The sequence below is a fragment of the Lagenorhynchus albirostris genome, chromosome 14 (genome assembly GCF_949774975.1).
Source record: "Lagenorhynchus albirostris chromosome 14, mLagAlb1.1, whole genome shotgun sequence".
Classification (NCBI taxonomy): domain Eukaryota; kingdom Metazoa; phylum Chordata; class Mammalia; order Artiodactyla; family Delphinidae; genus Lagenorhynchus; species Lagenorhynchus albirostris.
In genome coordinates, this window is record NC_083108.1 from 85,469,546 (window position 1) to 85,496,135 (window position 26,590).

A 26,590-nucleotide genomic window follows, 5' to 3' on the forward strand; every position below is an offset into this window, starting at 1 on the left:
CTACGCTCCTCTGCGAGCTGTCCTTTGTATGAGCTGTTTCGAAGCAAAAGAGAAGCGTACTTGCTGATGGGCTTCTGTGGGGCAAAAGTGCTTACAGGAATCGGGGGCTTAAGGGCTGTGTCACTCCCGGGCACATTCACGGCATCCCCATAACCTACAGAAGGGCTACACTGGATTTAGTCTCTTCATGGCTTTCATATGTGAAGTTCAAGACCACCATCCTCAAGCACAATCCACTCTAAGATTGTGATCACATCCTCAGGGTGGTTTTGTTTTTGCCCCCAGTGGCCTCTTCTTTTTGGCCCTGTATTGTTCAGCCGTAGTTCATTTAGCTCAGTCTGACTCAGAGAGGGCTTCATGCTGCTGCCCTTAGCACACTTCCTCTTTCCTACAAAATCATCTTTGGTTGTTTCATCAGAAATGCGATACATTGAATTCTGGGGAAATCTACCCAAAGGAGAATTCAGAGTAATGATAGTAAAGATGATCCAAGACCTCAGAAAAAGAATGGAGGCACAGATGGAGAAGATACAAGAAATGTTTAACAAAGAGCTAGAAGATCTAAAGAACGAACAAGCAGAGATGAACAATACAATGGCTGGAATTCCGGTGAAAAACAGGACAGGTGTTCGGGTGAAGGCAGGACATGGGCCTGTGTGTTTCTGCCTCAGGCGACCTGAGCTGACCCAAGCCTGAGCCTCACACGAGAGGAACGGGGACTAATTTGCTAAACAAAGCAAACAGAACCTGGGTAGAAATTATTTCATGGAATCTCAAGGCTAAAACCAATGCACGTGAGCTGGGTTGAACCTGCACTGAAAATGTTTATTTTCTAAAATTATGGAATCATCTTGGAATTGAACTTGAAGCTGATCTTACAGGTTAAAATTCCCACTTCTACCTCCAGGGAGAGAAGATGCAGGAGCTCGTTTACGCCACCCCGAGAAATGGACCAAAGGATACACAGAGCATCAGGAATACGGATGATCACCTACATATGAAAAAACATGTCTAAGGTTCAAGAAAAGACGATTTCTGTTGTCTGTCAGCACTAGGACAACGGGTGTGGCAGGACAGAAAAAAAGAATCACATTTTCAATTCAAAAGAGCTTTTAAAACAAAACAAAAGAACAAGTTATCACATGGCAAGTTCTTGATTAATTGTCCACCTAGAAAGTGATTTTTCCCCCAAATATATCAACAGTTGGTGATTTAGTATGTCCAACATTCTAAGCTTGCTTCTCAAAATCAGTTGGTTTAAGATTTCCCATAGGAATGCTTAAAGTTTCTATCTATCACCTATCTATCTGCCTTCCCATCTGTCTATCCATCCATCATCTATCACCTATCTATCCATCAATTCATCTATCTCTATCTATCATCCATCTATTATCTATGTCTATCTATTATCTGTCTTCTATCTATCTATCTGTCTTCTTATCTATCGATCTACCTATCATCTACCTATCAATCTATCTAGTTTGATAGGTAGGTAGTTATATCTAGTTATATCTGCCTTTCCATCCGTCTATCCATCCATCATCCATCTATCATCTATCTATCCATCCATCCATCAATTCATCTATCATCTCTATCTGTGTATATCTATCTATCTATCATCCATCTGCCTATTATCTATGTCTATCTGTCTATTATCTATCTGCTATCTATCAACTTATCTATTATCTATCTATCTAATCTATCAATCTATCTAGTTTGATAGGTAGGTAGTTATATCTAGTTATATCTGCCTTTCCATCTGTCTATCCATCCATCATCCATTTATCATCTATCTGTCCATCCATGCATCAATGCATCTATCATCTCTATCTATCTGTCAGTGTATCTATCTATCTATCTACCCATCTGTCTATCATCTATCTGATCATTTCCATATCACTGAATTTAAGCAATTTTGCTCTGAAACAGACTGCATATAGAGCTTCTGAAACAATCCAGAGACCCTGGAAAAGCGTCTTATTCTAATGAAGTGATTTTCCCCTGACAACACCGTGGGAAACCTCTAAACGGAGCTGCCACAAGAAATCCTCAGACCTGTCGAGGGTTACACTAAAAAGTCCAGATCTGGCATTGAGCTCCTTGACTCCCACTGACAGCAGAGCTCAGAGAGCCTTGAAGTCTGCAAAATGCCCGACCCTTCCTTGAGGAGGTGGCTGGGATTCCCGTGGAGGGAGAGTAGGTCCAAAGGGGTCTCATTTGTGCACCTGTTCAGAGTGCAGAAGCCTTTGCATATTTGAAATCCAGGTGAGCCAAAGCCTCCCTTCCTGCACACCTCCGGCTTAAGCCCTGCTCCTCTGGCCTGAGATGGGCATTTGTGTTTGCAGCCTCTGCAAGGAGCCCTCTGGGCTCACCCAGCCTTGGCCCAGCTTCGCCTCCTTGACGCCTCTGCTGGGCCAGACTTGACCTTCATTCCTCCCAGGCCACCGCGTTTCCCCCTGTGCCACTGGAAAGGGGTCCAGACATCCCCTGTGGAGCAGAGAGCTCCGGGCTGCCTCTCTGCACCTCCCTCTGCATGACCGTCCACCCCATCCCTTCGGCAGTCTGCATTTTCATGGGTCCCCACTTTCTGAAGGAGGGCTCTCCCTTTTTTTTGTCTTCTTGTTCATCACAAATTGTGTTTATCTGTGATGAGCACCCTGGAGAACGCTGGAGCCAGACAGCCTGGTTCCAAGCTTGGGCATGTGCCCCGGATTCCTCATCTGTAGCCCAGTCCCCTTATGGGGACTTTAGGAAGGTGAAATGGGTAACGGGTGTAAGTGCCCAGGACAGTGCCAGGACCAGATGACCATAAAAGGTTAGTACACTTATCATCATTTGCTAAAATGTAACGACAATTGCAAATTCATTGCAAAAATGACAACGTCATTTTTTTCAGAACTGATTTTGCATAACATTAGTATCTCATGTTCTTCAGAATTCATTAAATTAAATATTTATTCATAGAAACACTATTTATAATAGCCAAGGCATGGAAGCAACCTAAATGTCCATGGACGGATGAATGGATAAAGAAGATGTGGTACATACACAGAATGGAATATTACTCAGCCATAAAAAGAATGAAATAACACCATGTGCAGCAACATGGACGGACCTAGAGATTATCATACTAATTAAAGTCAGTCAGACAAAACAGGTATCAAATTATATCCTTATATGTGGAATCTAAAATATGATACAAGTAAACTTATTTACAAAACAGAAACAGACTCACAGACATAGAAAACAAATTTACCGTTACCAAAGGGGAAAAAGGGGAATGATAAATTAGGAGTTGGGATTAACAGATACACACTACTATATATAAAATAGATAATCAACAAGGACCTACTGTATAGCACAGAGAACTATATTCAATATCTTGTAATAACCTATAATGGAAAAGAATCTGAAAAAGGCCATATATATATATATATATATATATATATAAACTGAATCACTTCACTGTACACCTGAAACATTGTAAATCAACTATACTTAAATAAAAAATTTTTTAAAAACCTAAAATTTAATACATTTTAGATATTATAATTTTACATGTTACACAAATCTGTGGTAAATCATACATTTCTAACATGACACATGTGGAACAACTACTGTCAATTTAATATAAATAATTAGTTGCTATAGGCTCTCCTACATCTTTGGATGTGAGTCCCCTCCACCCGGAGAGAGCTCCTTTGCCCCTCTTCTTCATGGGTGCACACCGAGCCCCTCTTGCACTTAGGTAGGACCATGTGACTGTGTTCCAGCCAATGGCACATGAGCAGAGGTGCATCCCTTTCAGGCCTGGCCATCAACCATTGGGCATGATTTTCCATGCTCTCCGCAGCTCCACCAGATGGCGCTAGAGGAGCCCCAGGGAGGGAGGAGCCACAACAGGGAAGGTCGGGTCCCTGAATCACCATGTGGAGGATGACAGCCAACATCAAGACTAGACTGTTTCACAAAAGAGAAGGAAACTCTGATTGTGTCAGGGCCCTTACACACGGAGGTTTATTTGTTACAGCCGTAAGCCTTACCCTAACAGATACAGACAGAGAAGGGGAATGGGAGAATACTAAGAAAGTAGCTTCAAGGTATTGGAGGAAAATGGGGCTGGAGGGATTTAGGTGAGGGTGTCAGGGGTGTAGTGGTGATGTAGGGGTGAGTAGGGAGGAACTGGAGTGAAAGTTTGAAATAGTATTACTTAAAAGGTATTTAAAAACTAGCGCAGGTTATAAACCTCTAGCATAAGCATGAAGCCAGAACCTTTAATTTTTAAAATAGCAATAAACTCAGCGGTGCAAAGTGGACGCTTCTTCTGTGTATGACTGCATCCTCACAGTTAGAAGTGATGGCTTGCAGCTCTCTGCCTTCTAAGAAGTGATGCATCATTGTGCGACACTGGAGCTTTACTTGTGTCTTTTCCTGTAGAGTCATACTTCTAACGAGTACAAAACAGAGCAACTGGGAATTTCCACAAAGAGGGATACCTGTGCTTATCGGGGTGGGTAACGATCTCTCCACTTTAATGCAGTCATATGTCAAAGCAGCATGGTCTGATCACTTGTGTACAACCTTCACTGTTCGTCACTCTACCCATGTTCCACCTGTCTTATCATTTACTACTATGTTTCTTCACATCTTCTTTATACTAACAACTTTTAAAATTTAGTCTGGTCCAAGGAAGAATATACATAAAATCACAGTTGGACGTCCCAGACGTGTTATCCTAGTAAACATTAGAATAAATAGAAACCGACTAACATAGAAAACATTCTTCTCACCCTCTAGAAAAATGATGTTATTCTACCTTAGAAAACACTGCATGAAAGGATCCAGGACATGAATTTTCCTTAAAAGCAAACTGCTCAGTGTGTGAACCCTGGAGGCCTTCCAAAATCACTATTGTGTTCTTTCAAAGTCTTACCTCAGGGGTGACTTTTCCTTTGGAAATGGCATTCAGCTGTAGCTTGCTATTCAGTGAGAGACTGTTTCCCAGTTCTGAGCCATGGAAAACACAACAGTGCTCACTGTTAAACTTCTCCGAGCTCATGATTCTCGCCCTAAATATCGGATGCACCCCACCCAGTGAAACACATCCTCTTGACCCACATTTGGGGTGACCACACATCCTGGTTGGCCCAGAACAGGTCAGCTTTACACCTGTCATCATGAATACTGTCTCCTTCCATTCTCAAAAGTGGCCCAGTGTGAGAAACATACTAAATTATATTCTACCCATAAGCTGTCCTGATGACACTATTCCCTCAGCATCTGAAATCTCAAACACAGCGTCTGTAACATCTGAACTTCATTTCTCCTCCCATCCCCCATGAACCTGCTTCTTCAGTATTCTGATGAATGGAACCACTGTCCCCAGATACGCTCAAGCCACCCATGGCTGATCAACCAAAGGGGTCGGGATTGCAGGATAAGAGGTCGTTCTATTGGGGGAGGGTAGTGCTCCTGAGAGGAACTCTCTCTGGTCCTCAGTTCCCCTTGAGAGAGGAGAGGAAAGCCCTTGAGAGGTTACTGTCCATCAAATCATCAGATGCTAAATCACCTACAGCATTTGGAGGTGTCCAAGCTATCCCCTCTCACAGAGTCAGAGGCTGATGACCCGCGATCTGAAAATCTGGGAGCCCATGGACCAGTAAAATGCCTGATACTGCTTGGAGGTAAAGAAAGTGAGAACAAAAGGATGGTTTGATGTGAAAACTCTCAAGTTGCCAACTGAGAGTAAGGAAGAGGGTTCCTGCTCAGGCTTTGGAATCGGGGCCAAGAGATTAGATAACGGTGGGGGTGAGGCATGCTTGCTGGAGGCAAGAGGGGCATGTAGAGGAATGTGGAGCACAGCCCCACCCATTCCTGCAAAGTGCAGCTGGATACGAAGGGCTGTACTGGCCTGGAGCCAGCAGTCCAGGCATCCCTACTGATGGATAAAACGTGTGATGTTCAATCTGGAAGAAGATGTGCATGGCCGCGGCAAGCCACGGGAGACCACGTATGTGTGTGGCCATTGCAAAGCCACAGGAGACCACGTTGGGTTTTTCTTTCTCCTGTTGTGTCACCTCCAAGCCAGAGACGTTTGTTCAGGAGAAAAGGGTGTGCGTGACACTTCATCTAAATATCAAGAAAGGCACATCCAGTTGGCTGAGAAGTTGGCAAGATGGCAGTGGTAAGCAGGGCAACGTGCCTCCAAGGAGGCCGACACCCTGGTTCCTGGAAGCTGTGTGTAGGTTGGGTTACGTGGCAAACGGAAATGAGGTTTCTAGGTTCCTAGATGGAATCAAGGCTGTGATCAGCTGACCATGAGCCATGGAGATCGTCCTGGGTGATTCCAGTGGGCCCAGCGTAGCAGTGGAAAACAGAGGCAGAAAAAAAGAATCAGAGAGAGCTGTGACCTTGGAATAACAGACCAGTCAGAGACGCAAAGCTTTGCAGATGGAGGCAGGGGCCACAGACCAGGGGCTGAGGGGGGCCTTTATTTGCTTACTTTCTTTTTAAAAAATATTTATTTGTTTATTTGGCCGCACCAGGTCTTAGTTGCCGCACGCATGCGGGATCTAGTTCCCTGTCCAGGGATCTAACACGCGGCCCCTGCATTGGGAGCGCGGAGTCTTCACCACTGCACCACCAGGGAAGTCCCTATTTACTTTCTTAAAGGCAGATTTTAAATTTTAAGTGGGAACCTCTTTGAAGTTTTAGCCAATACATCTCCTGCTTTGTGCATTTAGACAAACCTTCCCTAAGGATATTGAAACGTAAAAAAATAAATACCTTTTTAAAAGCATTTGCCTAAAGCAGACTTTACAAGCCTAGGATTCTGTCCCTAAAGGACGACTGAATTTCATCTGTCCTAAGACTGCTCTTTTCTCCTTCCCATGTGTAACATCTCTGAAACCAGGACGCACTTTACAATTAACAGTGTCAGCCTTGGGTCATGTTTTTAGCTGCAGCATTTTTCTTTCTTAGTGGTATTTGAAATCAATGTGAAAATCAATGATGGATTAAATCAGATGAAATATGAAAAATGATTTATTCTTTCATTTTTATAAGTATTGTATTTTATTATTTTATTATAGCTATTGTAATCCTTTCTGTTTTTATGAGTTTTGCTTTCACTCAGAGACAAAACTGGAATCACCACTGGTTTCAATATTAAACCTATTTTTTCCTAGTTTTTTTCCCAGTTTTCTTCCCCTTGCTTTATTGAGATATATTCGACATACAATATTGGGTAAGTTTAAGGCATACAACGTGATGGTTTGATACAAGTATATATTGTGAAATGATGACCATAATTAGGTTAGTTAACACCTCCATTTCCTCACATGATACTGGTGATGATTTTATTTGTAGTGAGAACATTTAAAATCTGCTCTCCTAGCAGCTTTCAAGTATATAATACAGTATTATTATTTTTTTCTACATGATGTACAGCTTTATTTTTTGGGAGGGGGTACATTCTTTTCTAAAATTAAAAAAAATTTAAATTGAAATGTAGTTGATTTACAATGTTTCAGGTGTACAGCAAAGTGATTCAGTTATATATATATATATATATATATATATACACATATATATACACACACACACACATTCTTTTTCAGATTCTTTTCCATTGTAGGCTATTACAAGATATTGAATATGGTTCCCTGTGCTATACAGTAGGTCCTGATTGTTTATCTATTTTATGTATTGTAGTGTCTATAACACAGTATTATTAACTGCAATCACCACGCTGTACATTCGATCCCCAGAACTCACTCATCTTAAAACTGGAAGTTTGTATCCCTTGACCAACATCTTTAGAGGATGATAAAGTCAAGGGAACAGATTTTCCCCTAGAAACGTCCCGGAAGGAATGCAGCCCTACTGACCCTTTGATTTCAGCCCATACTGGCCTTCTAATCTACAAAACTGTAAGATAATTAATGTGTGTTACCTTAAGTCAATACATTTGTGTATTTTTTTTACAGCTGCAATGGAAACTCATGCAGACTTCACGGGGGTTTGAGCAGTCCCGTCACTAGCCATCTACCGTCTACAGCAGGTCCAGGCCTGCTGGCTCCCGGCCCCATCACGGTCAAGGCGCGGTTCTCGTCTCCCCACAGCCTTCACCGACCTGCCCCTCTCACCACTGCTCCCAGCTCTTCCCCGACGCTGTCTCTCACTCACTGCTCTCCACTGCTGTTGCTCTGGTTCCTCCCACACACCGAGGGGTTCCCACCTCCGGCCCGTCCTGCCCGAAACGGTCCCGCCTCTGCTCTCACCGACGCACTCACTCGGCTTCGAGATCTGGACCCAGCGCCACTTTTTCAGGAGGCGCGTACATTTTATATACACATATATATGCGCACACACATACACCTTGCTGAAAAGGCACAGAGGAGGAAGATAGGATATATGTATGAAACTATTATATAGGATATAGGACTACACATATATAAAGGATAAATACAGAATATATATATGAAAAGAGGATATCTATATATGTGGAACTATTATATAAGATATAGGACATATACACTACACATGTATAGGATATAGAATATATGTATGAAAATAGGATATTTATATATGTGAAACATATAGGATATAGGACGTATATGCTACACATATATAGGATATAGAATATATATATGAAAAATAGGATATTTATATATGTGAAACTATTATATAGGATATAGGATGTATATATTATACATATGATATATATATGAAAAGACTATGTAGGAAAATATGTATATATAGGATATATAGAAAAGTGAAACTATCTCTTCTTTTCCTCCCCTATAAAGGACACCATATAGATGAAACTTTCTTTAGGATATAGATAGATAGATAGATTATATATAATATACATACATATATGTAATACGTATATTAATATGTAAATAAATAATACACAAATAGGATATTTACATAGGTGTCCTATTTTTCACCTCTATGGAAGAAACTATGTGAAACTATATATAATATATATGAAAGTATACATATAGGATATATATCTGCCTATATGTTAAACTATATATTATAGCTTATATAGGATATAATACATATAAGAAAATATCTCCTACTTTCCTTCTCTGTAAAGTATATATGAGAAACAATATTTGTGAAGAAATATATGTAGGATATAGGAGATATATATATACACGAAAATAGAATTTTCTGTTTTCCTCTTCAAATCATGAGGGCAGGACTTTGCTTTGCTCACTGCTGAATCTACAGCACCTGAACCATGCCTTCTGTGCATCAAAAACTCAGTATTTGTTCAATGATTTATGTTTATAATTAAGCTCTTCATTAGACCAGTTATAAGCATTTCAGTGCAGTTTTAATTCTGACTACCATATGGGCGCCTCCACAATATTTTCTGCAATTTGGGCTTCTACAGTCTTAACCTGGCTCTGTAAAAAAAAAGTATTTCCATGTACAGTGGTGGCCCAAATGCTCATCTCTGGTCTTCACCAATACCTGAGCATTACCTGGGCTGGGCCTCTGCTGTTTCTTACAGCCTGACTTGTGTTCAGGCCTGCTGGAGGCCTGGGATTTGGGATGGATCTCTGAACCCTCCATCCAGTTGCTCAGAGATTTGAGGGTCCAAAGAGGACCCTCATTTGCGATTTGAAACCACACTGATTCCCCTCCTTGACTGTGACCATTGCCTCCAAACTGAGAAATCTAACTCACTAGTTTTACTTGGAAGGGCCCTAAGCTGGGCTTTCATCTTGGTCACAAACACTCATTATGCTCCTGGCACTGTCTCTCCCTCTCTTCTTGGATCAAAGATCACTCCCTCAGGGGAAAGCCAGCAGAAACTTCTGCAACTCACCCTAAAATTAAAATCAAGACTCTGTGTCAAGCTCTTGTCAGACAGAAACCCTCAGTGCCAGGCCCTGAAGGACAAATAATGAAAAAAAACAACAACCACCTTTTGGCCAAGTATAATCTCAAATTTTGGATTCCACATGTACATTTTTGCCATCCTTTATCCCCCTATTAATTTTAACTCAGTAGAAGCAGAAGATGAGGATGTGCTGCTGGGTTAGTACTAATTATTACTGCTATCTTCATTAATGAGAATTTCTGATGTAAGTTGGGGTATGAATCACAGCAGGTGTGTTGTACATTCAGATACATTTTAAATGTGATGTGCGAGCTGGTAGCTGTGTGCCTCATTTTACCACCAATGGAGGTTTGACTCCTAACTCATCATGCAAAACACTACCATTCTTTTGTTAGGTTTCAAAAGAACAATGCAATGGCTTTGTGCCAATGACATGCATCCTGTACATGATGCAGTCTTTAAATGCCTGAGCACTGAGTCAGAGGATTTAAAAGGGCTTATGACTCATATCTCACGCCTTAATGCACCTGTTGTCAACATGTTTTCCTTCTTCATATAACAATGTCCTTGTAGTCACAGAATTATAAGTCAAAGAAATAATTTCCATCATAGAAACGGAGGGGAATTAGCCAGGCTCACCATTATAGGCATGTTAGAATCCTGGAAGGTGCTGTGCCTGCAATTTGGGCTTCTGCCACCAGGAGGTGCCCATCAGGAATCCTTTGGCTGATAATGAGCATCTGGCTCCAGGTGTACAGAGATGATGCCTATTGGCATTAAGCAAACAATACATCCGAAATCCAAATTTCACAAAGTATGTGTGTTAACAAAAAAAAATCAATGTAACAGAAAATACCATGGGAAGGGAACGGAAGATCTGATACTTTGTGCCTTGCTGGATGTTTATTAATGTTCAATACAAATCTGGGTTTATTCTACCATTGATTCATTCCACAAACATTTATTTATTAAGTAACTGCTATGTGCCAGGCCTTCAGTTAAGTCCAAGAACACAGAAATGAGTCTGACAAATACCCAGTCTAGAATGTCTCCAAACCTGGCAGTCTGTCCACACATAAATAAATAACTGAGGATAACCACATCCCAAGCACAGTCACACCTTTACCTAAGAGTTAAGGTCTAAAGAAAGGTGCCTTCACCTCTAGTGAAATTACTCTTGAAAAATTTTTTAAATTGGGGCTTTTTGGACGATGAATGTATTGTTTGACCTCTAAAGAGGTCCCATCAGAGCATATCCCAGAATTTATATAGGACTGGCCTAGAAACCATATATTCTTTGCTCTTGGATTTGAGCCAGTTCTGAGACATCCATTTTGCTCCCACAAGGGGCAGCCTCTGTGAGAATGAAACTCATACAGAAGAAAATGTGGCTATAGGTGAGGGGGTGGGACAGAGAGACAAGGAGAATATTCTCATGGTATCTCTTGAGGTTCTGAACAAAACCCCCCAAAACTAGCCCTGAATGAACTTTTCAATTACATGAACCACACTTATTTTTTTTATATAAACTTATGTCAGTGTGGGTGGGATTTCCTGTTATTTCCAACCCCTAAGAATCACAAAGGATAGTCTCATCAGTATCTGAAATGCATCCATGAGGGATCTACTGCCTTCTTGAAAACCCAGCATCCTTGGGAGGCGTAAGGTATCATGCCTTCACATAATTTACAATTCAGCGCGAATAAGTCTTCCAGTGATTTCCTGAGAGGAGGTTTTGATATGGATGGAGGAGAACACAGGAGCTTACTGGGCCTCTGGCTGGGAAGGAAGAGAAAGCAAATAAAAATAAAAAGATGGGGGGCAGGGGAGATGGGCTTTAAAGACAGACCTGCTGCTCAGAGGTTTCCCAGGAGCCTCTGAACAGGTGTTGAGATGCTTCTCCAAGGACCCCTTGGCTTCTTTCTCAAGGGCCTCTACATGACACCAACACATTATCTACACCAAGTGATTCTCTTTGAACACCTGTGATTCACAGAGCAGCATGGTGACAGCAGTGTAGGTTGTGGATTTTGATTTTTAAGTTGTGCATCAGGTGGTGAGTCCTGTGGATGGATGTGAAATTGAATGCAGGGAGCTTCTCTACTTTCCTTGAGTCTCTGCATTTCTGACGGTGATTTCATGACTCCCAAGATGACTCAAGTCATTCGGAACTCTTTAGGGCACAAATATCAATGCAGACTTCTTTGATGACTGGTATGATAAGACTTACACAAATTGCTTTGCACAAAAGGACTCTATTCGCTCTTATTTAGGAAGTGGTGTGGTGGGATTCAAGTGTTTGAGCAGTGTCATAAGGAACTGACTTTTCTGCACAGCGGTCCTGGCTTCCTCTGTTGTTTTTAACTCCCTGGCAGGCTCTTTTCTCAAGATGGACCCTAATAACTCCAGCATATCCTCTCAGGGATAAGGAATAAGAACAAAAGGAGATAAAATGCTTCTCTTGCAGGAGTTCCAGCCAAAGTCTCAGGACTGCATCTGATTGGCTGGGATTGGATACTGGGTCTCTCCCTAAGCCAATGACAGTGTCCAGAGGGATGCAGAGCTTTGATTGGCCACGACAGGTCACATGGCCACTGAAAGCTGGGATGGACATACCATTTAAATTGCATGGATTTAAAATAAATGAGGGACCTCCCTGTGGCGCAATGCTTAAGAATCTGCCTGCCAATGCAGGGCACATGGGTTCAATCCCTGGTCCAGGAAGATCCCACATGCCGCGGAGCAACTAAGCCTATGAGCCACAACTACTGAGCCCGCGTGCCACAACTACTGAAGCCCGTGTGCCTAGAGCCCATGCTCCGCAACAAGAAGCCACCACAATGAGAAGCTCGCACACCACAACAAAGAGCAGCCCCTGCTCGCTGCGATTAGAGAAAGCCCGCACACAGCAACGCAGACCCAACGCAGCCAAAAATAAAGAAATTAAATAAATAAATTTGTAAAAATAAATTAAATGGGCCACGGGTATGAAATACACACTGTGGGAATGCAGTCAGTAACTATGTATAATATCTTTGTGTGGTGACAGATCGTAACTAGACTTATCTTGGTGATCATTTTGAAATGCATAGACATATCAAATCACTAAGCTGTGTACGAGGAACTAACATAGTGTTGTAGGTCAATTATACTCCACAACCAACCAAACAAACAAAAGAGATCAGATTTGTGGTTACCAGAGGCGAGAGGGGAGGGGAGGGGGAACTGGATGAAGACAGCCATAGGTACAAACCCTTAGTTACAAGATAACCAGGTACTAGGGATGTAATGTACAACATGATAGACAGAAGTAACCCTGTCGTGTGTTATACATGAAAGTTAAGAGAGTGAATCCTAAGAGTTCTCATCACAAGAAAAAACACTTCTTTCTGTTTCTTTAATTATGTACCTATAGGAAGCGATGGATGTTCACTAAACTTATTGTGATAATCATTTCATGATGTAAGTCAAATCATTATGCTGCACACTTAAACTTACACAGTGCTGTATGTCAATTATATCCTAATAAAACTGGAAGAAAAAAATAAAATAATTAAAAAAAAGAATTTTGAAAAAGAAAGAAAAAATTTGCACAAATTTGCTGCAAAGACGTGGAGGAATTTTCTAGAGAAAGCCAGGTTATTGTTATCAGAAAAAGGGTAGATGAAAGCTGGAGAGACAAAGCATACACGTCCATGACAGGAATCGGCAGTGCTTCCTAAAAGCTGTACCACCGAGAAGAAACGCACAATGGATGACATACCCCGTTCATAATAAATAACCGACAAATAGACTTTCCGGAATATAAAATGACACGCAGAGCGTCGCAAACCGGAAGCTGATAAACGTTTAAGTAATAGACCTCCCCAGGGGTATTTGTGGTTTCTGAGATCTTTCTCTTCTGCAGGTTCACCTGCATAGTTTCCTTAGCACTTTCCTGGGACCATGATGGAGAGGGTCCTCAATAAACGATAAACCAGGCGGAATGGCATATGGTTTCAGTGATAAGCAATAGCAACGTGGGGCAGACGCATCACAGAAGACTTCATGGAAGAAGCACATCTTCAGCAGGACCTTAAAAAGCAGGAAGAGCTTGGATGGGTCAGAGCAAGCTGGTCAATGGTCTTCTTGGCCCAACTTCCCGATCGTGGTTCAATAAATGCTTGTTTGAGGAAATAATAATAAAGTTAAGTAAACCACCCCTCTGCCTAGACTCTTGCAGTGGTTATCTGACATCTACAGGACTAAAACCCCAGGACCCGGCTTCCGTGGGTCCCCTGCATCTGAGTTAGACTCCCTCTCCAACTACACGTCTTCACATATCAGGTTGTGATGTTTGACTAGTGAAATGAGACCCAGTTTCCTTATTTTTCCAATGAGGATCCTGCCCGTCTCTAGAAGTCAAGACCATCACTGCTCCTGGCACGTAGTAAATGCTTCAGAGAAGGGAGTTATTTTTATCATTAAAATGAACAATCATCCTCCCACATTCAAGCCATGCTGAGCTCCAGTAGTTTTCCAAACATCCCACGATCACTCATGCCTCTGTCCACTATCTTAGTTTGGAGTCTCTTTTTTTTAAAATAATTAATTAATTAATTAATTTACTTTTGGCTATGTTGGGTCTTCGTTGCTGGGCCCAGGCTTTCTCTAGTTGCGGCGAGCGGGGGCGACTGTTCGTTGCGGTGCGCGGGCTTCTCATTGCGGTGGCTTCTCTTGTTGCGCCGCACGGGCTCTAGAGCGCACGCTCAGTAGTTGTGGCGCATGGGCTTAGTTGCTCCGCGGCATGTGGGATCTTCCCGGACCAGGGCTCGAACCCATGTGCCCTGCATCGGCAGGCGGATTCTTAACCACTGCGCCACCAGGGAAGTCCCAGTGTGGAGTCTCTTGAAAGCAGAGCCTGAGACCATTAGCTGTAGGCAGGAAAGTGGTTCCTGGCAGCAGATGGGAGGAAGGTAAGGAAGACAAGAAGAGGAAGGAGGAACGACAACCAAAGCTGTGTTGTTGATTTGGTTGCCCCTGGAGCACGGGGGGCTCAGCCCTGCTGGGGGCTTCTGAGCAACTGCGTGGGAGGCACAGGCGTTCAGAAGGACGGAGGCGGCAGCTGCTCTACGGGGGTAGGGTTGCCCCTGGGGATGCTCGCTCCCCAGAAGACTGAGAAAGCTCTCCCAGCTTTGGAAACATCCCTGAGACAGATAAGCTGAGAGGCTCACCAGGCTCTAGGGTGGGACACCGTCAGAGCATGTGCAACAACTTTCCACTTCAGTTACAGCTGAAATCACAGGGGGCCAAGGTAATACGGCCACACAGCACCAAGACCACCTCCGACCACCTTCCTTCGCGCTGTTTCCTCTGCCTGCCATGTCCTTTCATGTCTTTTTTCAATCTAGCCGACTGGATGTATATTCATCCTTCAGGTCTTAATTGAAATATTTCCCCTGAGAACGCTTTCATGATTCAGTTACACATTTCCTCTTCAGCGTTCCTTGTTCATTACTGCACTGTTGATTCCTTCATTCCACAAACACCTGTTGAGTACCTACTACAGACCTGGCATTGTTGTAAGCGACGGGGATACAGCAGCGAATGAAGGGGACCAAGGTAGCACTGCCCTCGTGGAGTTTACATCCCGGTGAGACAGTGTGACAATAAATAAAATGAAAATTTTGAATATATAATATAGTTGAAGACATACAAATGTATGATGTACAATTACATAGACTAGACTATAAATAGATGACATATATGAATAAATATGATGGATAAAGGGGAAGCGGGGATGGAGAAAGGCAGGGCTGTGTGAAAATTTTACGAACTTTGTGCAGGAAAGGCTTTGGCAGGAAGGTAAAGGAGGGACCGGGCTGGGCAGCCATCGAGGCGAAGAGAGTTGGCAGATGGGGGAGGAGAAAGGGTTTCTGAACTGTAAGAGGAACAGCAAAGTCTCGCGGCTGGAACAGAGGTAGCAAGGGGGAACTTGGCAAGAGGTCGGACCTGAGGCAGGCGTGGCCGGCTGGGCTGCACTTGCCCCGTCCTCGTAAACACTCTGACTTTTCCTTTGAGATGGGAGGGAGCCAGTGGATGGTTCTGAGCTGAGGAGTGACATCACCAGGCTTGCACTTGGGTCATCCCGGCTGCTGCATGCGGCCAAGGTGGCCCCTGGGAAACCAACGAGGAGGTCACCGCTTTGACCCAGGAGGGTTACGGCGGCTTGGAGTGGGGTGGTGGCAGGACACCTGGGGAAGGGTTGGCTCCTGGCTCCTCGGTGTGTTCAGATAGCACTGCCAGCGGGAGAGAGAGAGAACGGGAAGTCCAGGGTGTGCCATGATGCTGCTCTGGGCCACTCGAAGGATGGATGTACCATGTACTGATGTGAAGGGGCTTCTGGAATAAGTGGGCGGCGGCGTGCCATGTAACGTGCCACAGGGCTCTGTCGTCTTCTCCCATCTCTGCCTTCTCTCCAAGCAACTAAGGACAGGGATGTGCCTCTAACCTGTGGTCCTAACATCTGAGACGGCACCCAGCGCTTAGCGGCGAGTCAAAGCCGCGTTTGCTCGCGGCCCTCTCGTGGGTGGGAACGCGCCCTGGGGTTCTCACGGGGGCAGAGAGGTCCCGCGGTCCCTGCGCAGAACAGGCAGGAAGGCTGTGCCTGGTGCCGGGACCACAAGGCTGGGAGTCCCCCTCCCCGGACCGCACCCCTCACCAGCCTGGGGCGTTTGCTGGCATCTCACAGCATCAGAGGAGGTGCCGGGATGCCTTCGTCTCCACAGTGGGTGGTGGCAGCGTGACAAACCCCTCTCCGCTGCCGACTGGCATCGTGCTACAAGCTGCCTGGCAGAGCAAACTCAGTCCCCCGCCTGGCATAGCCCCCAGAGGGCCTTTGCTTTAGAGCACTTCTGCGTTCAGTGGAAAAGGAGAGAGGAGACGCCAGAGGAAAGGAAAGAGTCTGCGGCACTCACATGAGGCCCGGCGGGAGCTGGTCACCTCATCCCTAAGTCGAGGAGAATTCTGCGGGTTGGCCAGGGAAGCGGAGACCGGTTGTGAATCAAAGCTGGGGGTAACTATACTTTATGCCCACACTGACGTTCCCCAAACGCTTTGCGCACTTAAGTCACCCCAGAGCGTGGCTGCATACGTGTCCATCTAGCCTCCCTCCCCTTCCCAGCCGGGCGGTCGGGGGCCCGGAACCTCGCTCAGGATGCTGGTCCCTCACCCTCGCAACCTCCCCAGGAGGTGGGGAAGAGGCCACAAGCACTTGGAAACGCGGAAGGTCAGAGCATCACAGACCAAGACTCCTCCCCAGACCAATTCTCATCCTGTTCTATTCCTGGGCAGGGAATGGAGGCGGCAGGATAACCAGAGCGGGATCGGGGGGCATCCCGAAGGGCCCCGTGGTCCCAGTGGGTCAACCAACACTGATGCCGACACGACAGCGGATTTCTGCGGGGGCCGGGAGGTGTCGACTTGCCTTAATGACGTCTTCATCGGAAGAGCGGCACTCCACAGACTTGAGATCGGTCACGGCGCCGTCCTCCTCCACGGAGACCACCTTCACCGGCACGGCCACCGTCTTCCCAGTGAGGACGGCTGTGTTCAGGATCTCCGCCTCCTGGAAGACCAAACACATGCTACGGTCACACCCCTGCACGCACGCAGGCAGACCGCCTTCCCCAGCCTCCCTACAAAGAGCCCCACCCCTACTCAGGCTCAAAAAGCCCGGCACTGGGCACCGGCCGAGGGGTCACGGCGGCCAGGAGAGAACGTTCCGCCATCACCCAGACTTGCGCAGGGAGAGTATGATGGAGAAGGGGTATCACATGTGGGGGCGAAGGAGCAAATGTATCACTAATATTGTGCTCGACAAACCTCACCATGTACCAGGAACTGCCCTAAGCACTTTATAAATATGCACCTATGAATTCTCACAGCATCCCAATGCGCATTCGTATTCACTCCTTTTTGTGGATGGCACAGAGAGGTTTTGTCATTTGCCCAAGGTCACACAGCTAGGAAGTAGTGAAGGTGGGATTTGAACCCAGGATGCTCAGCTCCTGAGTCCATGTGTTCGCCATTCCAATTGGTATAAATCCACACAAAATGATTCCAATGTCAGCAGTCAACTGTTGACCAGAGGAGCAGGGTGCCTAGATTAGTAATGATGCAGGGGGCAGGCAGAGGCTGTGAGAGACCCTCACTCTGTAGGCTGTCGCTCAGGCTTCTTTCACTTACTGCCAGTTTTCACATCCTGGCCTCTGTGCTTGTCTGGAATGCTGTGATGGCCCCAGTAACACTCCCAATGCCCCATCAATGTGACACACGCACGCACAACACACACCCAAGCACGTGTTTTCCCTACTAAACACTCCCTCCAGAGCTCAGCTCAACACACGTGTGTCCTCTGGGACACCCCCCGCCTGCCCCTGTTATTCGCTTGCAGAGGCCGAGGACGTGACAGCCCCTCAGAGCCCAGGAAAGAAAGGCAGGGCCTCTCCTTCAAGCACCCGACACACCTGCCGTTTTACTGTTACTTATAGTCGTTCAATCCTTTCATCCCTCTTCTAGACGGTAAGCTCTGCGGGCTCCACCTGCTTTCTGCTCACCAGAACCTCGCCCAGAGCCCGTGGAAGGCATGGAGAAGGGCCCAGCAGGGAAGGAACTGGAATCCACATCGGCATGAGCATCTCCTTGCTGTGTCTCAGTCCTCTGTGCATGAGGACCTTCTTTTATTAATTTTAATTTTCATCGAAGTATAGTTGATTTACAATGTTGTGTTGGTTTCAGGTGTACAGCAAAGTGATTCACTTACATATATACATATATTTATTCTTTTTCAGATTCTTTCCTATTATAGGTTATTACAAGATATTAGAGTTCCCTGTGCTAGACAGTAGGTCCTTGTTTATCTCTTTTATATATAGTCGTGTGTATCTGTTAATCCCAAACTCCTAATTTATCCCTCCTGCACCTTCCCTTTTGGTAGCCATAATTTGTTTTCTATGTCTGTGATTCTATTTCTGTTTTGGAAAGAAGTTCATTTGTATCATCTTTTTAGATTCCACATGTAAGTGATATCATATGATTATTTGTCTGCATGAGTCCCTTCTGCTTGGCACTGGGTACACAGGTGACTTTCCCCGGACACTGAGCAACAACCCTTACTCTGCACTCCGTGCGCCCATGCCTTCTCTGGCTACTCTTACTTATACTGTTGTGGCTTGTGAAACAGTCCTGGGAGGTCATATGAGCCCATTTCTCAGATGGAGAACACTGAGTCCGAGGAATCTCATTCTTCTCTGCAGGGATTGTCACTTCTAATCACATGAAAATCAAAGTCCCTGGGCTTCCCTGGTGGTGCAGTGGTTGAGAGTCCGCCTGCCGATGCAGGGGACACGGGTTCGTGCCCCGGTCCGGAAAGATCCCACATGCCGCGGAGCGGCTGGGCCCGTGAGCCATGGCCGCTGAGCTTGCGCGTCCGGAGCCTGTGCTCTGCAATGGGAGAGGCCACAACAGTGAGAGGCCCGCATACCACAAAAAAAAAAAAGAAAAAAAAAATCAAAGTCCCTGTGTAACCCGAAATCTCTGTATAACAAGACTTCCAAGTTCTAGCCCATGGCATTCTCAGTTCAACCCCCGTTCATCACATGTCCATCGTGTTCTAAGAGGTTCTGTGTCAGCACGCACACCGAGTTTCTTCTGTCAGTCTGAACTTGACTGACCTAGCCTTGGAACAGCAACAAGAGAACATCTGCACAGGCCTTAGGAGCTGTTTAGGGAGGTTCTGCATCTCTTAGAGACAGGCTTGCAGAGATTCTGGTTAATGTGGTTTTCATGTGAAATCACAAACGCCTGTTTAGCCGCACGCCAGAAGAAGGCGTAGAAGTTTATCATCTTAAAATTACATAACCGTTTTCCTTATGTCAACTTTCCATTTCTTATATAAGATCTTACTTTTCCTTTATAGGACATGGTTCATTTTATACTTAGCTCATTTGGTTTAGCCTTTGGAAATGATAATATATATATACACATATATGGATATAAATATACATTTTGTTCCTTTATTTTAATTCTGAAAGACAAGACTACAGTTTGTAACGTTCCTGAATTTCAAAGCCCATGTCTCAAACTGTCTGAATATGCATAGGCCTCCAAATGCCCCATTGCTTATGCACCTTTTTTTTCCCTCCCCTGTGGGTTCCCAGCCAGATTTTGTTTTATTTTGGGTACAAACATAGTAAAAGAATAAAGGAGCCCAGTCAGAATGCGGTGCTACTTTCTGTTGCCTCTGGGAAGGAAAAAGGCCGGCCGTATTTTTCTACTCTAAAGGGTAGAGATCAAAAGGAACTATTCTTACTTTGGGAAGAAGTGGAAAAAATGCATTTTAACTCTCGGGCCCAAACTGGCCCACTTCACAGGGAAAAAAACAGACTAGAGGAGCAGCATTAGGACACCAGTATCAAAGAAAGCAATTTTGCACATCAGTGGTGGAAAAGTAAAGAGCACGTCTGCTCCAACTCAAAGGCCTTTAATGCATTTGCAGTCAGCTCAGCATCATGAGAAACGACCCTGCGGTAACCAATGAGCACCTGTGAGCCCGCACATCTGGGGTGTTTTCTTATCCTCTAAACAGAAAGCATCGCTCTGCCTGCAGGATCTCGGTGGGGATGAGGGACTGAGATTTCAGGCTTGGTATTCCCCTGCCTTCTCTGTGCAATTCTTTGATATTAAGAACCTTCTCTTAACTCTGCTCAATATTCGGTAATAACCTAAATGGGAAAAGAATTTGAAAATGAATAGGATATATATATATATATATATATATATATATATATATATGTTTACAGAGGATATATATAACTGAGTCACTTCGCTGTACACCTGAAGCTAACACAACATTGTCAGTCAACTATACTCCAATATAAAATAAAAATTACAAAAAAAGAAACCTAGATCAAATCCACCCAATAATCCGTGGACTTCATGGTTATAAAAAGCAATATATTCCCTACTGCTTTTTTTTTTTAAGTTGTTGCTGTGTTTCGTTTGAATGAGTTAAGTTTGTTTCTTTCACTTGCATTAATAAAGTTTTGAGTAGTGCAAAAAATAAAATAAAAAATAAATAAAATAAAAAAATATAATAAAAAATATAAAATAAAAAATAAATAAAATAAAAAAAATAAAAAAGGTGAAAACAAAAAAGAACCTTCTCTTGTGCATCACTGGTTTTCTCTAGGACGTGAATGGTGGGTGGATGGCTCACAAAAGTCTCTAGACAAGAGGGTGGTGGTGATAGTGCCTGCTGAGCCCTGGCTTGGGCTGAGATGTCATCCCATAAAACCCTTGAACTCAGCTGCCTTATTGCCGTGAGTTCACCTTACCAGAGCCCCTGCGCCTAGGAAACAAAGGCAGCATCTCTTGAGAAAGCTCTGTCTCAGTCCTTACTGATGGCTCCATGCTCGTCTTCTGCCACCTGGACATCCTGTTCTTGCCAGTAAGTCCTTCCTGGGAATCTGACAACACAGTTGCAGAACTTCAGGGTCACCAGAGGATAGGAGGGAGTGTGGGTGGCGGAAGAGAAGCTGACTGCGGCACCAGAGAAAGGGACAACCTCCTGAGTGAGGCCACACATCCTTTTCTTGGAATCTAACTAATTATCATCTATTGTAAGGAAACAATAACCGTCCTCATTTTGCTGGAGAAATGATGACCCGCATCTCGTTTTGGAAAGCCCCTAGAATAGATGCTGGGACGGGGACTCAAGGGCCACTTGTTTGGGAGGTTCAGGAAACATCAGGAAGGGAGTGGGGAAAGGATACAGGGAGCAAGAGGCAGCCAATGAGGGTGTGTGTCCTGCCAGCGACCACAGTGGAGGCTGGAGCTTAGTCCTGCAGGGGTTGATCTCTTTTACGAAATATACCGTGCATCTTATATATTTCAATAGGTTGAAATGGATTATGATATATTTCCCTGCGGGGACGTTATCTGAAATCACCCCTAAAAATAATTCCCCGGAGGGGCAAGGGAGCTGGGGTATTTATACATTCGTCCAGCCTGCTGTGTGTGTAGGCAGACAGGCTTCGACAGTCCCAAGGAAAGCTCCTGGCAGACGGTAACACTGGGAATTGGTCTGGAAGGGTGTAAGGGAAATGCATACAGCACCGACAGTCTGCTGTGACTTAAGTGTGAAGTAATTTGACATATGGAGGTCTAACGGATTGGAACCAACATTAGAGTGTTTGTTTGTTTTTTAAAAATTTCCTCCTGCTTCTAGGATTCCAATTTTCTCTTCGTGTACGAGCACAGTCATTTGTTCACAGGCACTCTTGAAAATTAATTGTAAAACAGAGGAGAAGATAATGGGTACAGGAAAACATTACATGAGACGGGAAACAGTCTAAATCATGTCAAAAACAGAAACAGACTCACAGACATAGAAAACAAACTTACGGTTACCAAAGGGGAAAACAGGACAGACGGATAAATTAGGGGTTTGGGATTAACAGAGACACACTACTATATATAAAATAGAGAACTAACAAAGACCTACCGTATACCACAGGGAACTATACGTGATATCTTGTAATAATCTATAAGGGAAAAGAATCTAAAAAAGAATATATATGTATGACTGAATCACTTTGCTGTACACCTGAAACTAACACAACATTGTAAACCAACTATATTTCAACAAAAATTTTTAAAAAACACATCAAGGGGGCTTTCCCGGTGGCGCAGTGGTTGAGAGTCCGCCTGCCGACGCAGGGGACGCGGGTTCGTGCCCCGGTCCGGAAAGATCCCACATGCCGCGGAGCGGCTGGGCCCGTGAGCCATGGCCGCTGAGCCTGCGCGTCCGGAGCCGCTGCTCCGCAACGGGAGAGGCTGCAAGGGTGAGAGGCCCGCGTACCGCAAAAAAAAACCACACATCGAGAGGTGGATCTGTGTGTTAGAGACAGTTTGTAACTCACCCTGTGTGCATTCTGCCTTCCTGCCTACTTACCAAAATGCCAATTTCGTTTCAGGCTGTAAAATGCCCAGCTAAAATTATTCCATTTCTCTGGCTGTACTTAAGCTGTGACACAGTTCTGGTCTGTGACATATAAATGGCAGTGACTGGGTGAAGCTTCCATGGAAGTTTAAAAAAAAAAAACAGACTCTGAAGGTTGTTTCGTGCTACCCCTTTCTTCCTTCCCACGGTGCACAGATGATGCTGGAGCTGGCGCTGTCTCTTGTACCCCAAAGTTGGAGGTTGCTGTTAAGAGCCACACGGTTCAGTGTAGTACAGTTGGTTAAGAGTGTGGAAGCTCTCCCTGGTGGCACGGCGTTTGAGAGTCCGCCTGCCGATGCGGGGGACACGGGTTCGTGCCCCGGTCCGGGAAGATCCCACATGCCGCGGAGCGGCTGGGCCCGTGAGCCATGGCCGCTGCGCCTGTGCGTCCGGAGCGTGTGCTCCGCAACGGGAGAGGCCACAACGGTGAGAGGCCCGCGTACCGCCAAAAAAAAATGAAAAAAAGAAAACAGTGAGGAAGCTCATATAGGACCATTGGGTTCAAATCCCACCTTTGACACGATTCACTGGGTGACCTTGGGCAACTTAACTCCATTTTTAAAACAATTTTTTATTAAATATAATTTTTTTTGACTTTCTGGCTTAGCTCCCCAAACCCACGCTCCCTGCATTGGAAGTGCAGAGTCTTAACCACTGGACTACCAGGGAATCCAACTTACTTAACTCTTGGTGCCTACATTTTCTCAACTATAAGAGGATAACAGTACCCACCCTCGCGTTTGCCCCATAGGTTTAGGTGAGTTTATAATTGCAGAGTGTTTACAACACCGCCTGGTGTCTAGGAAGTTCTAAGTGTTCGATAAAGACAGTAGGTCCCTTACATACGAACCTTCAAGTCGCGAACCTTCAAAGATGCAAACGCGCATTCCATCAACGTCAGGCGTGAGTGCAATTGCAGCTCGCCCTCCGTCTCCTATTGCTGACGATACTTCAGCTCTACCATCTTCCACCTCCTCTCCCTCCTCCAGTCAGTAACTCTTCCTGCCTGTTCACTCGATGCCAGCCCCTGTGTACCAGCTGTTGTAGGGCACTACTGTACTTTTCAAGGGACTATACAGTAAGATTAAAAATGTTTTCTTTATTTTTTTGCGTTTGTTTTTTATGTATTATTTGTGTGAAAAGTATAAACCTATTACAGTACAGCACTATATAGCCGATTGTGTTAGCTGGATACCTAGGCTAACTTGGTTGGACTTGAGAAGAAATTGGACCTATGCACCCGCTCTCAGAATGGGCCTCAGAATGGACTTACTGGACCCAAAGGTGCACGATGACTGCAAAGGAGTAATGCCCCCCAGAATTCCTGTCCGCTTGGAACCTCAGAACATGACCTGATTTGAACATAGAGTCATTGCACATATAATTAGTTAAAATGAGGTCATGTTGGGTTTGAGTGGGCCCTAATCCAATGACTGGTGTTCCCCATAGGAAGAGAAAACACAGTCAGAAGCTCAGGGAAGATGGTCCTGTGAAGATGGAGGTGGAGACGGGAGGGATGCAGCCACCAGCCGAGGGGCATCAAAGATGCTGGCCTCACCAGAAGCTGGAAGAGGTAGGAAGTGTCCTTCCCAAGAGCTGGCAGAGGGAGCATGTCCTGCTGACAGCTGGAGTTTTGATCTGGAGGTTCCTGAACTGTGAGAGAATACATTTCTGTTTTTTTTTTTTAATTGAAGCATAGTTGATTTACAATGTTGTGTTAATTTCTGCTGTAGAGCAAAGTGATTCCGTTATACATATACATACATTCCTTTCATCTTCTTTTCCATTGTGGTTTATCACAGGATATTGAACATAGTTCCCTGTACTACACAGTAAGACTTGTTGTTGATCCATCCTATATAGAATATCTTACGTCTGCTAACCCCAGACCCCCAGCCGGTCCCTGCCCCCGCCCCCTTGGCAACCACCTGTTCTCTATGTCTGTGAGTCTGCTTCTGTTTCGTACATAAGTTCATTTGTACCATATTTTAGATTCCCCCTATAAGTGATATCATATGATATTTGCCTTTGTCTGACTTACTTCACTTAGTATGATCATCTCTAGGTCCATCCATGTTGCTGCAAATGGCATTATTTCATTCTTTTTATGGCTGACTAGTATTCCACTGTATATATGCACCACATCATCTTTATCCATTCATCTGTTGGTGGACATTTAGGTTGTTTCCACGTACATTTCTGTAGTTTTAAGCCACCGCATTTGTGGTACTTTGTTAGGGCAGCTCCAGGAAACTAGCACAATGACTGAGCCCCGCGGAGAAGCAGCCTGGATGCTGGAGGCCGCACAGCACTAAGCTGGGACAGCGTCCTCTGAACACACCTGGAGAGAAGACTAAAATCGTGCTCATTTCATCCTTCTGTGTTTGTGTGTCCTGCTACTCACAGATAATCACAGTCCTATCTGACACCCTGGAGGGAAGAAATCCTCATCAGTTTTCACAGGTCTTAGGCTGAAATAAGCAAGGTAAATTGCCTATTGTCCCTTAATGAGAAGAAAACCATGTTTGGACCTTCAACATTACTGTGGCTTTTGGAGATCATTTTAAATGTGGTTTTGAGACGATCCCACGTTTGTTCAACTGGACAAACACGGTTGGAATAGAACAAACGCGGTGTCAGCCGCATCCGCTGCTTCCTCTCTGAACGAAAGCATCATTAGATGAAGCCGTGGGCATCCCATTGGAGGAGCGGCGAGAAGGACAAATGTCCCATTAAACAAACAGAACGGAGCACAAATGGAAGCACCGCCTTCGGCTACAATGTGCGAAGCTTGGCTGCACGTCCGCGTCTGGGAAAGTTGGAGGCTTGTCTGATCAAAGCGGCACGCAGCCCCCTCCCTTCACCTCCAAGCAGGGCGTTTCACATCTTTTAACTCAGTGAGAGAGAAATTTGAAAGAGGCGTTCTGAGGAGTTGGCAATAAAAGTTAACTGGTACACTCAGCTTGCTTTTACTTAGATTTGCACAAAGATAGCATCTCCTCTGGGGGCTTACAAGGACAGAAGAAGAGGGTGTAAGCTCTCCAACAAACAAGATTTGAGTGAAATATCAAAGTAAATTTCCTTATAATATTTTTAAAGGAAAATAAAGAGTTCCTGGGATGGACAGCTTTTGTTTTCACCTGCCCCAAGTCCTTCTGCCTAATAGGACTTCAGTTTTCCTTTGGGGAAACCATCCCTTCTTTTTAGGACTGAAAATCACCATAACCCTCTGCCCCTGGCCACAGAAGTCGGTAGACCTCTCTGAAGCTATGACAGTCAGGTCCTCCTACCCTGGATTTGAACTTCATTCAAGGAGAGTGAGGCAAGGGCCAAGGATGCTTCTATTTCCTTCGTCCCACTGGCAGCACCTGGAAAAGTCTGTCATTTGTCCTCTTATCTGTATTTCCACTAAGGTACTGGTTCCTGCCTTTTTAACTATTTTTATCTACTCTCTGAGAGAGCCTGGATTCATTTGATAAATTCCTTTTTAGAGGGTAGAACTTATGTTAAGTGTTCTCACCACATACACTAGTAATAATAATAAAAATAATAGGGGAGGGAAGAAACTTTGGGAGGTGATGGATATGTCCATGGCCTTGGTAGTGGTGCTGTTTTCACAGGTACAGTTAAGTCCCCTACATACGAACGAGTTCCATCCTGAGAGCGCGTTCGTAAGCCCATTTTGT

General features: G+C 44.7%; 1 protein-coding gene across 1 annotated transcript in view; it reads right to left on the reverse strand.

Annotated features, from left to right (window-relative positions):
* The window catches only part of TMEM132D (transmembrane protein 132D), a 636,308-nt gene that overhangs the window by 67,750 nt on the left and 541,968 nt on the right, over positions 1-26,590 (reverse strand). Inside the window, exon 5 of the mRNA XM_060120789.1 lies at positions 17,328-17,468. Coding sequence (XP_059976772.1) covers positions 17,328-17,468 — 141 coding nt within the window. The remainder of the gene's footprint in view (positions 1-17,327; positions 17,469-26,590) is intronic.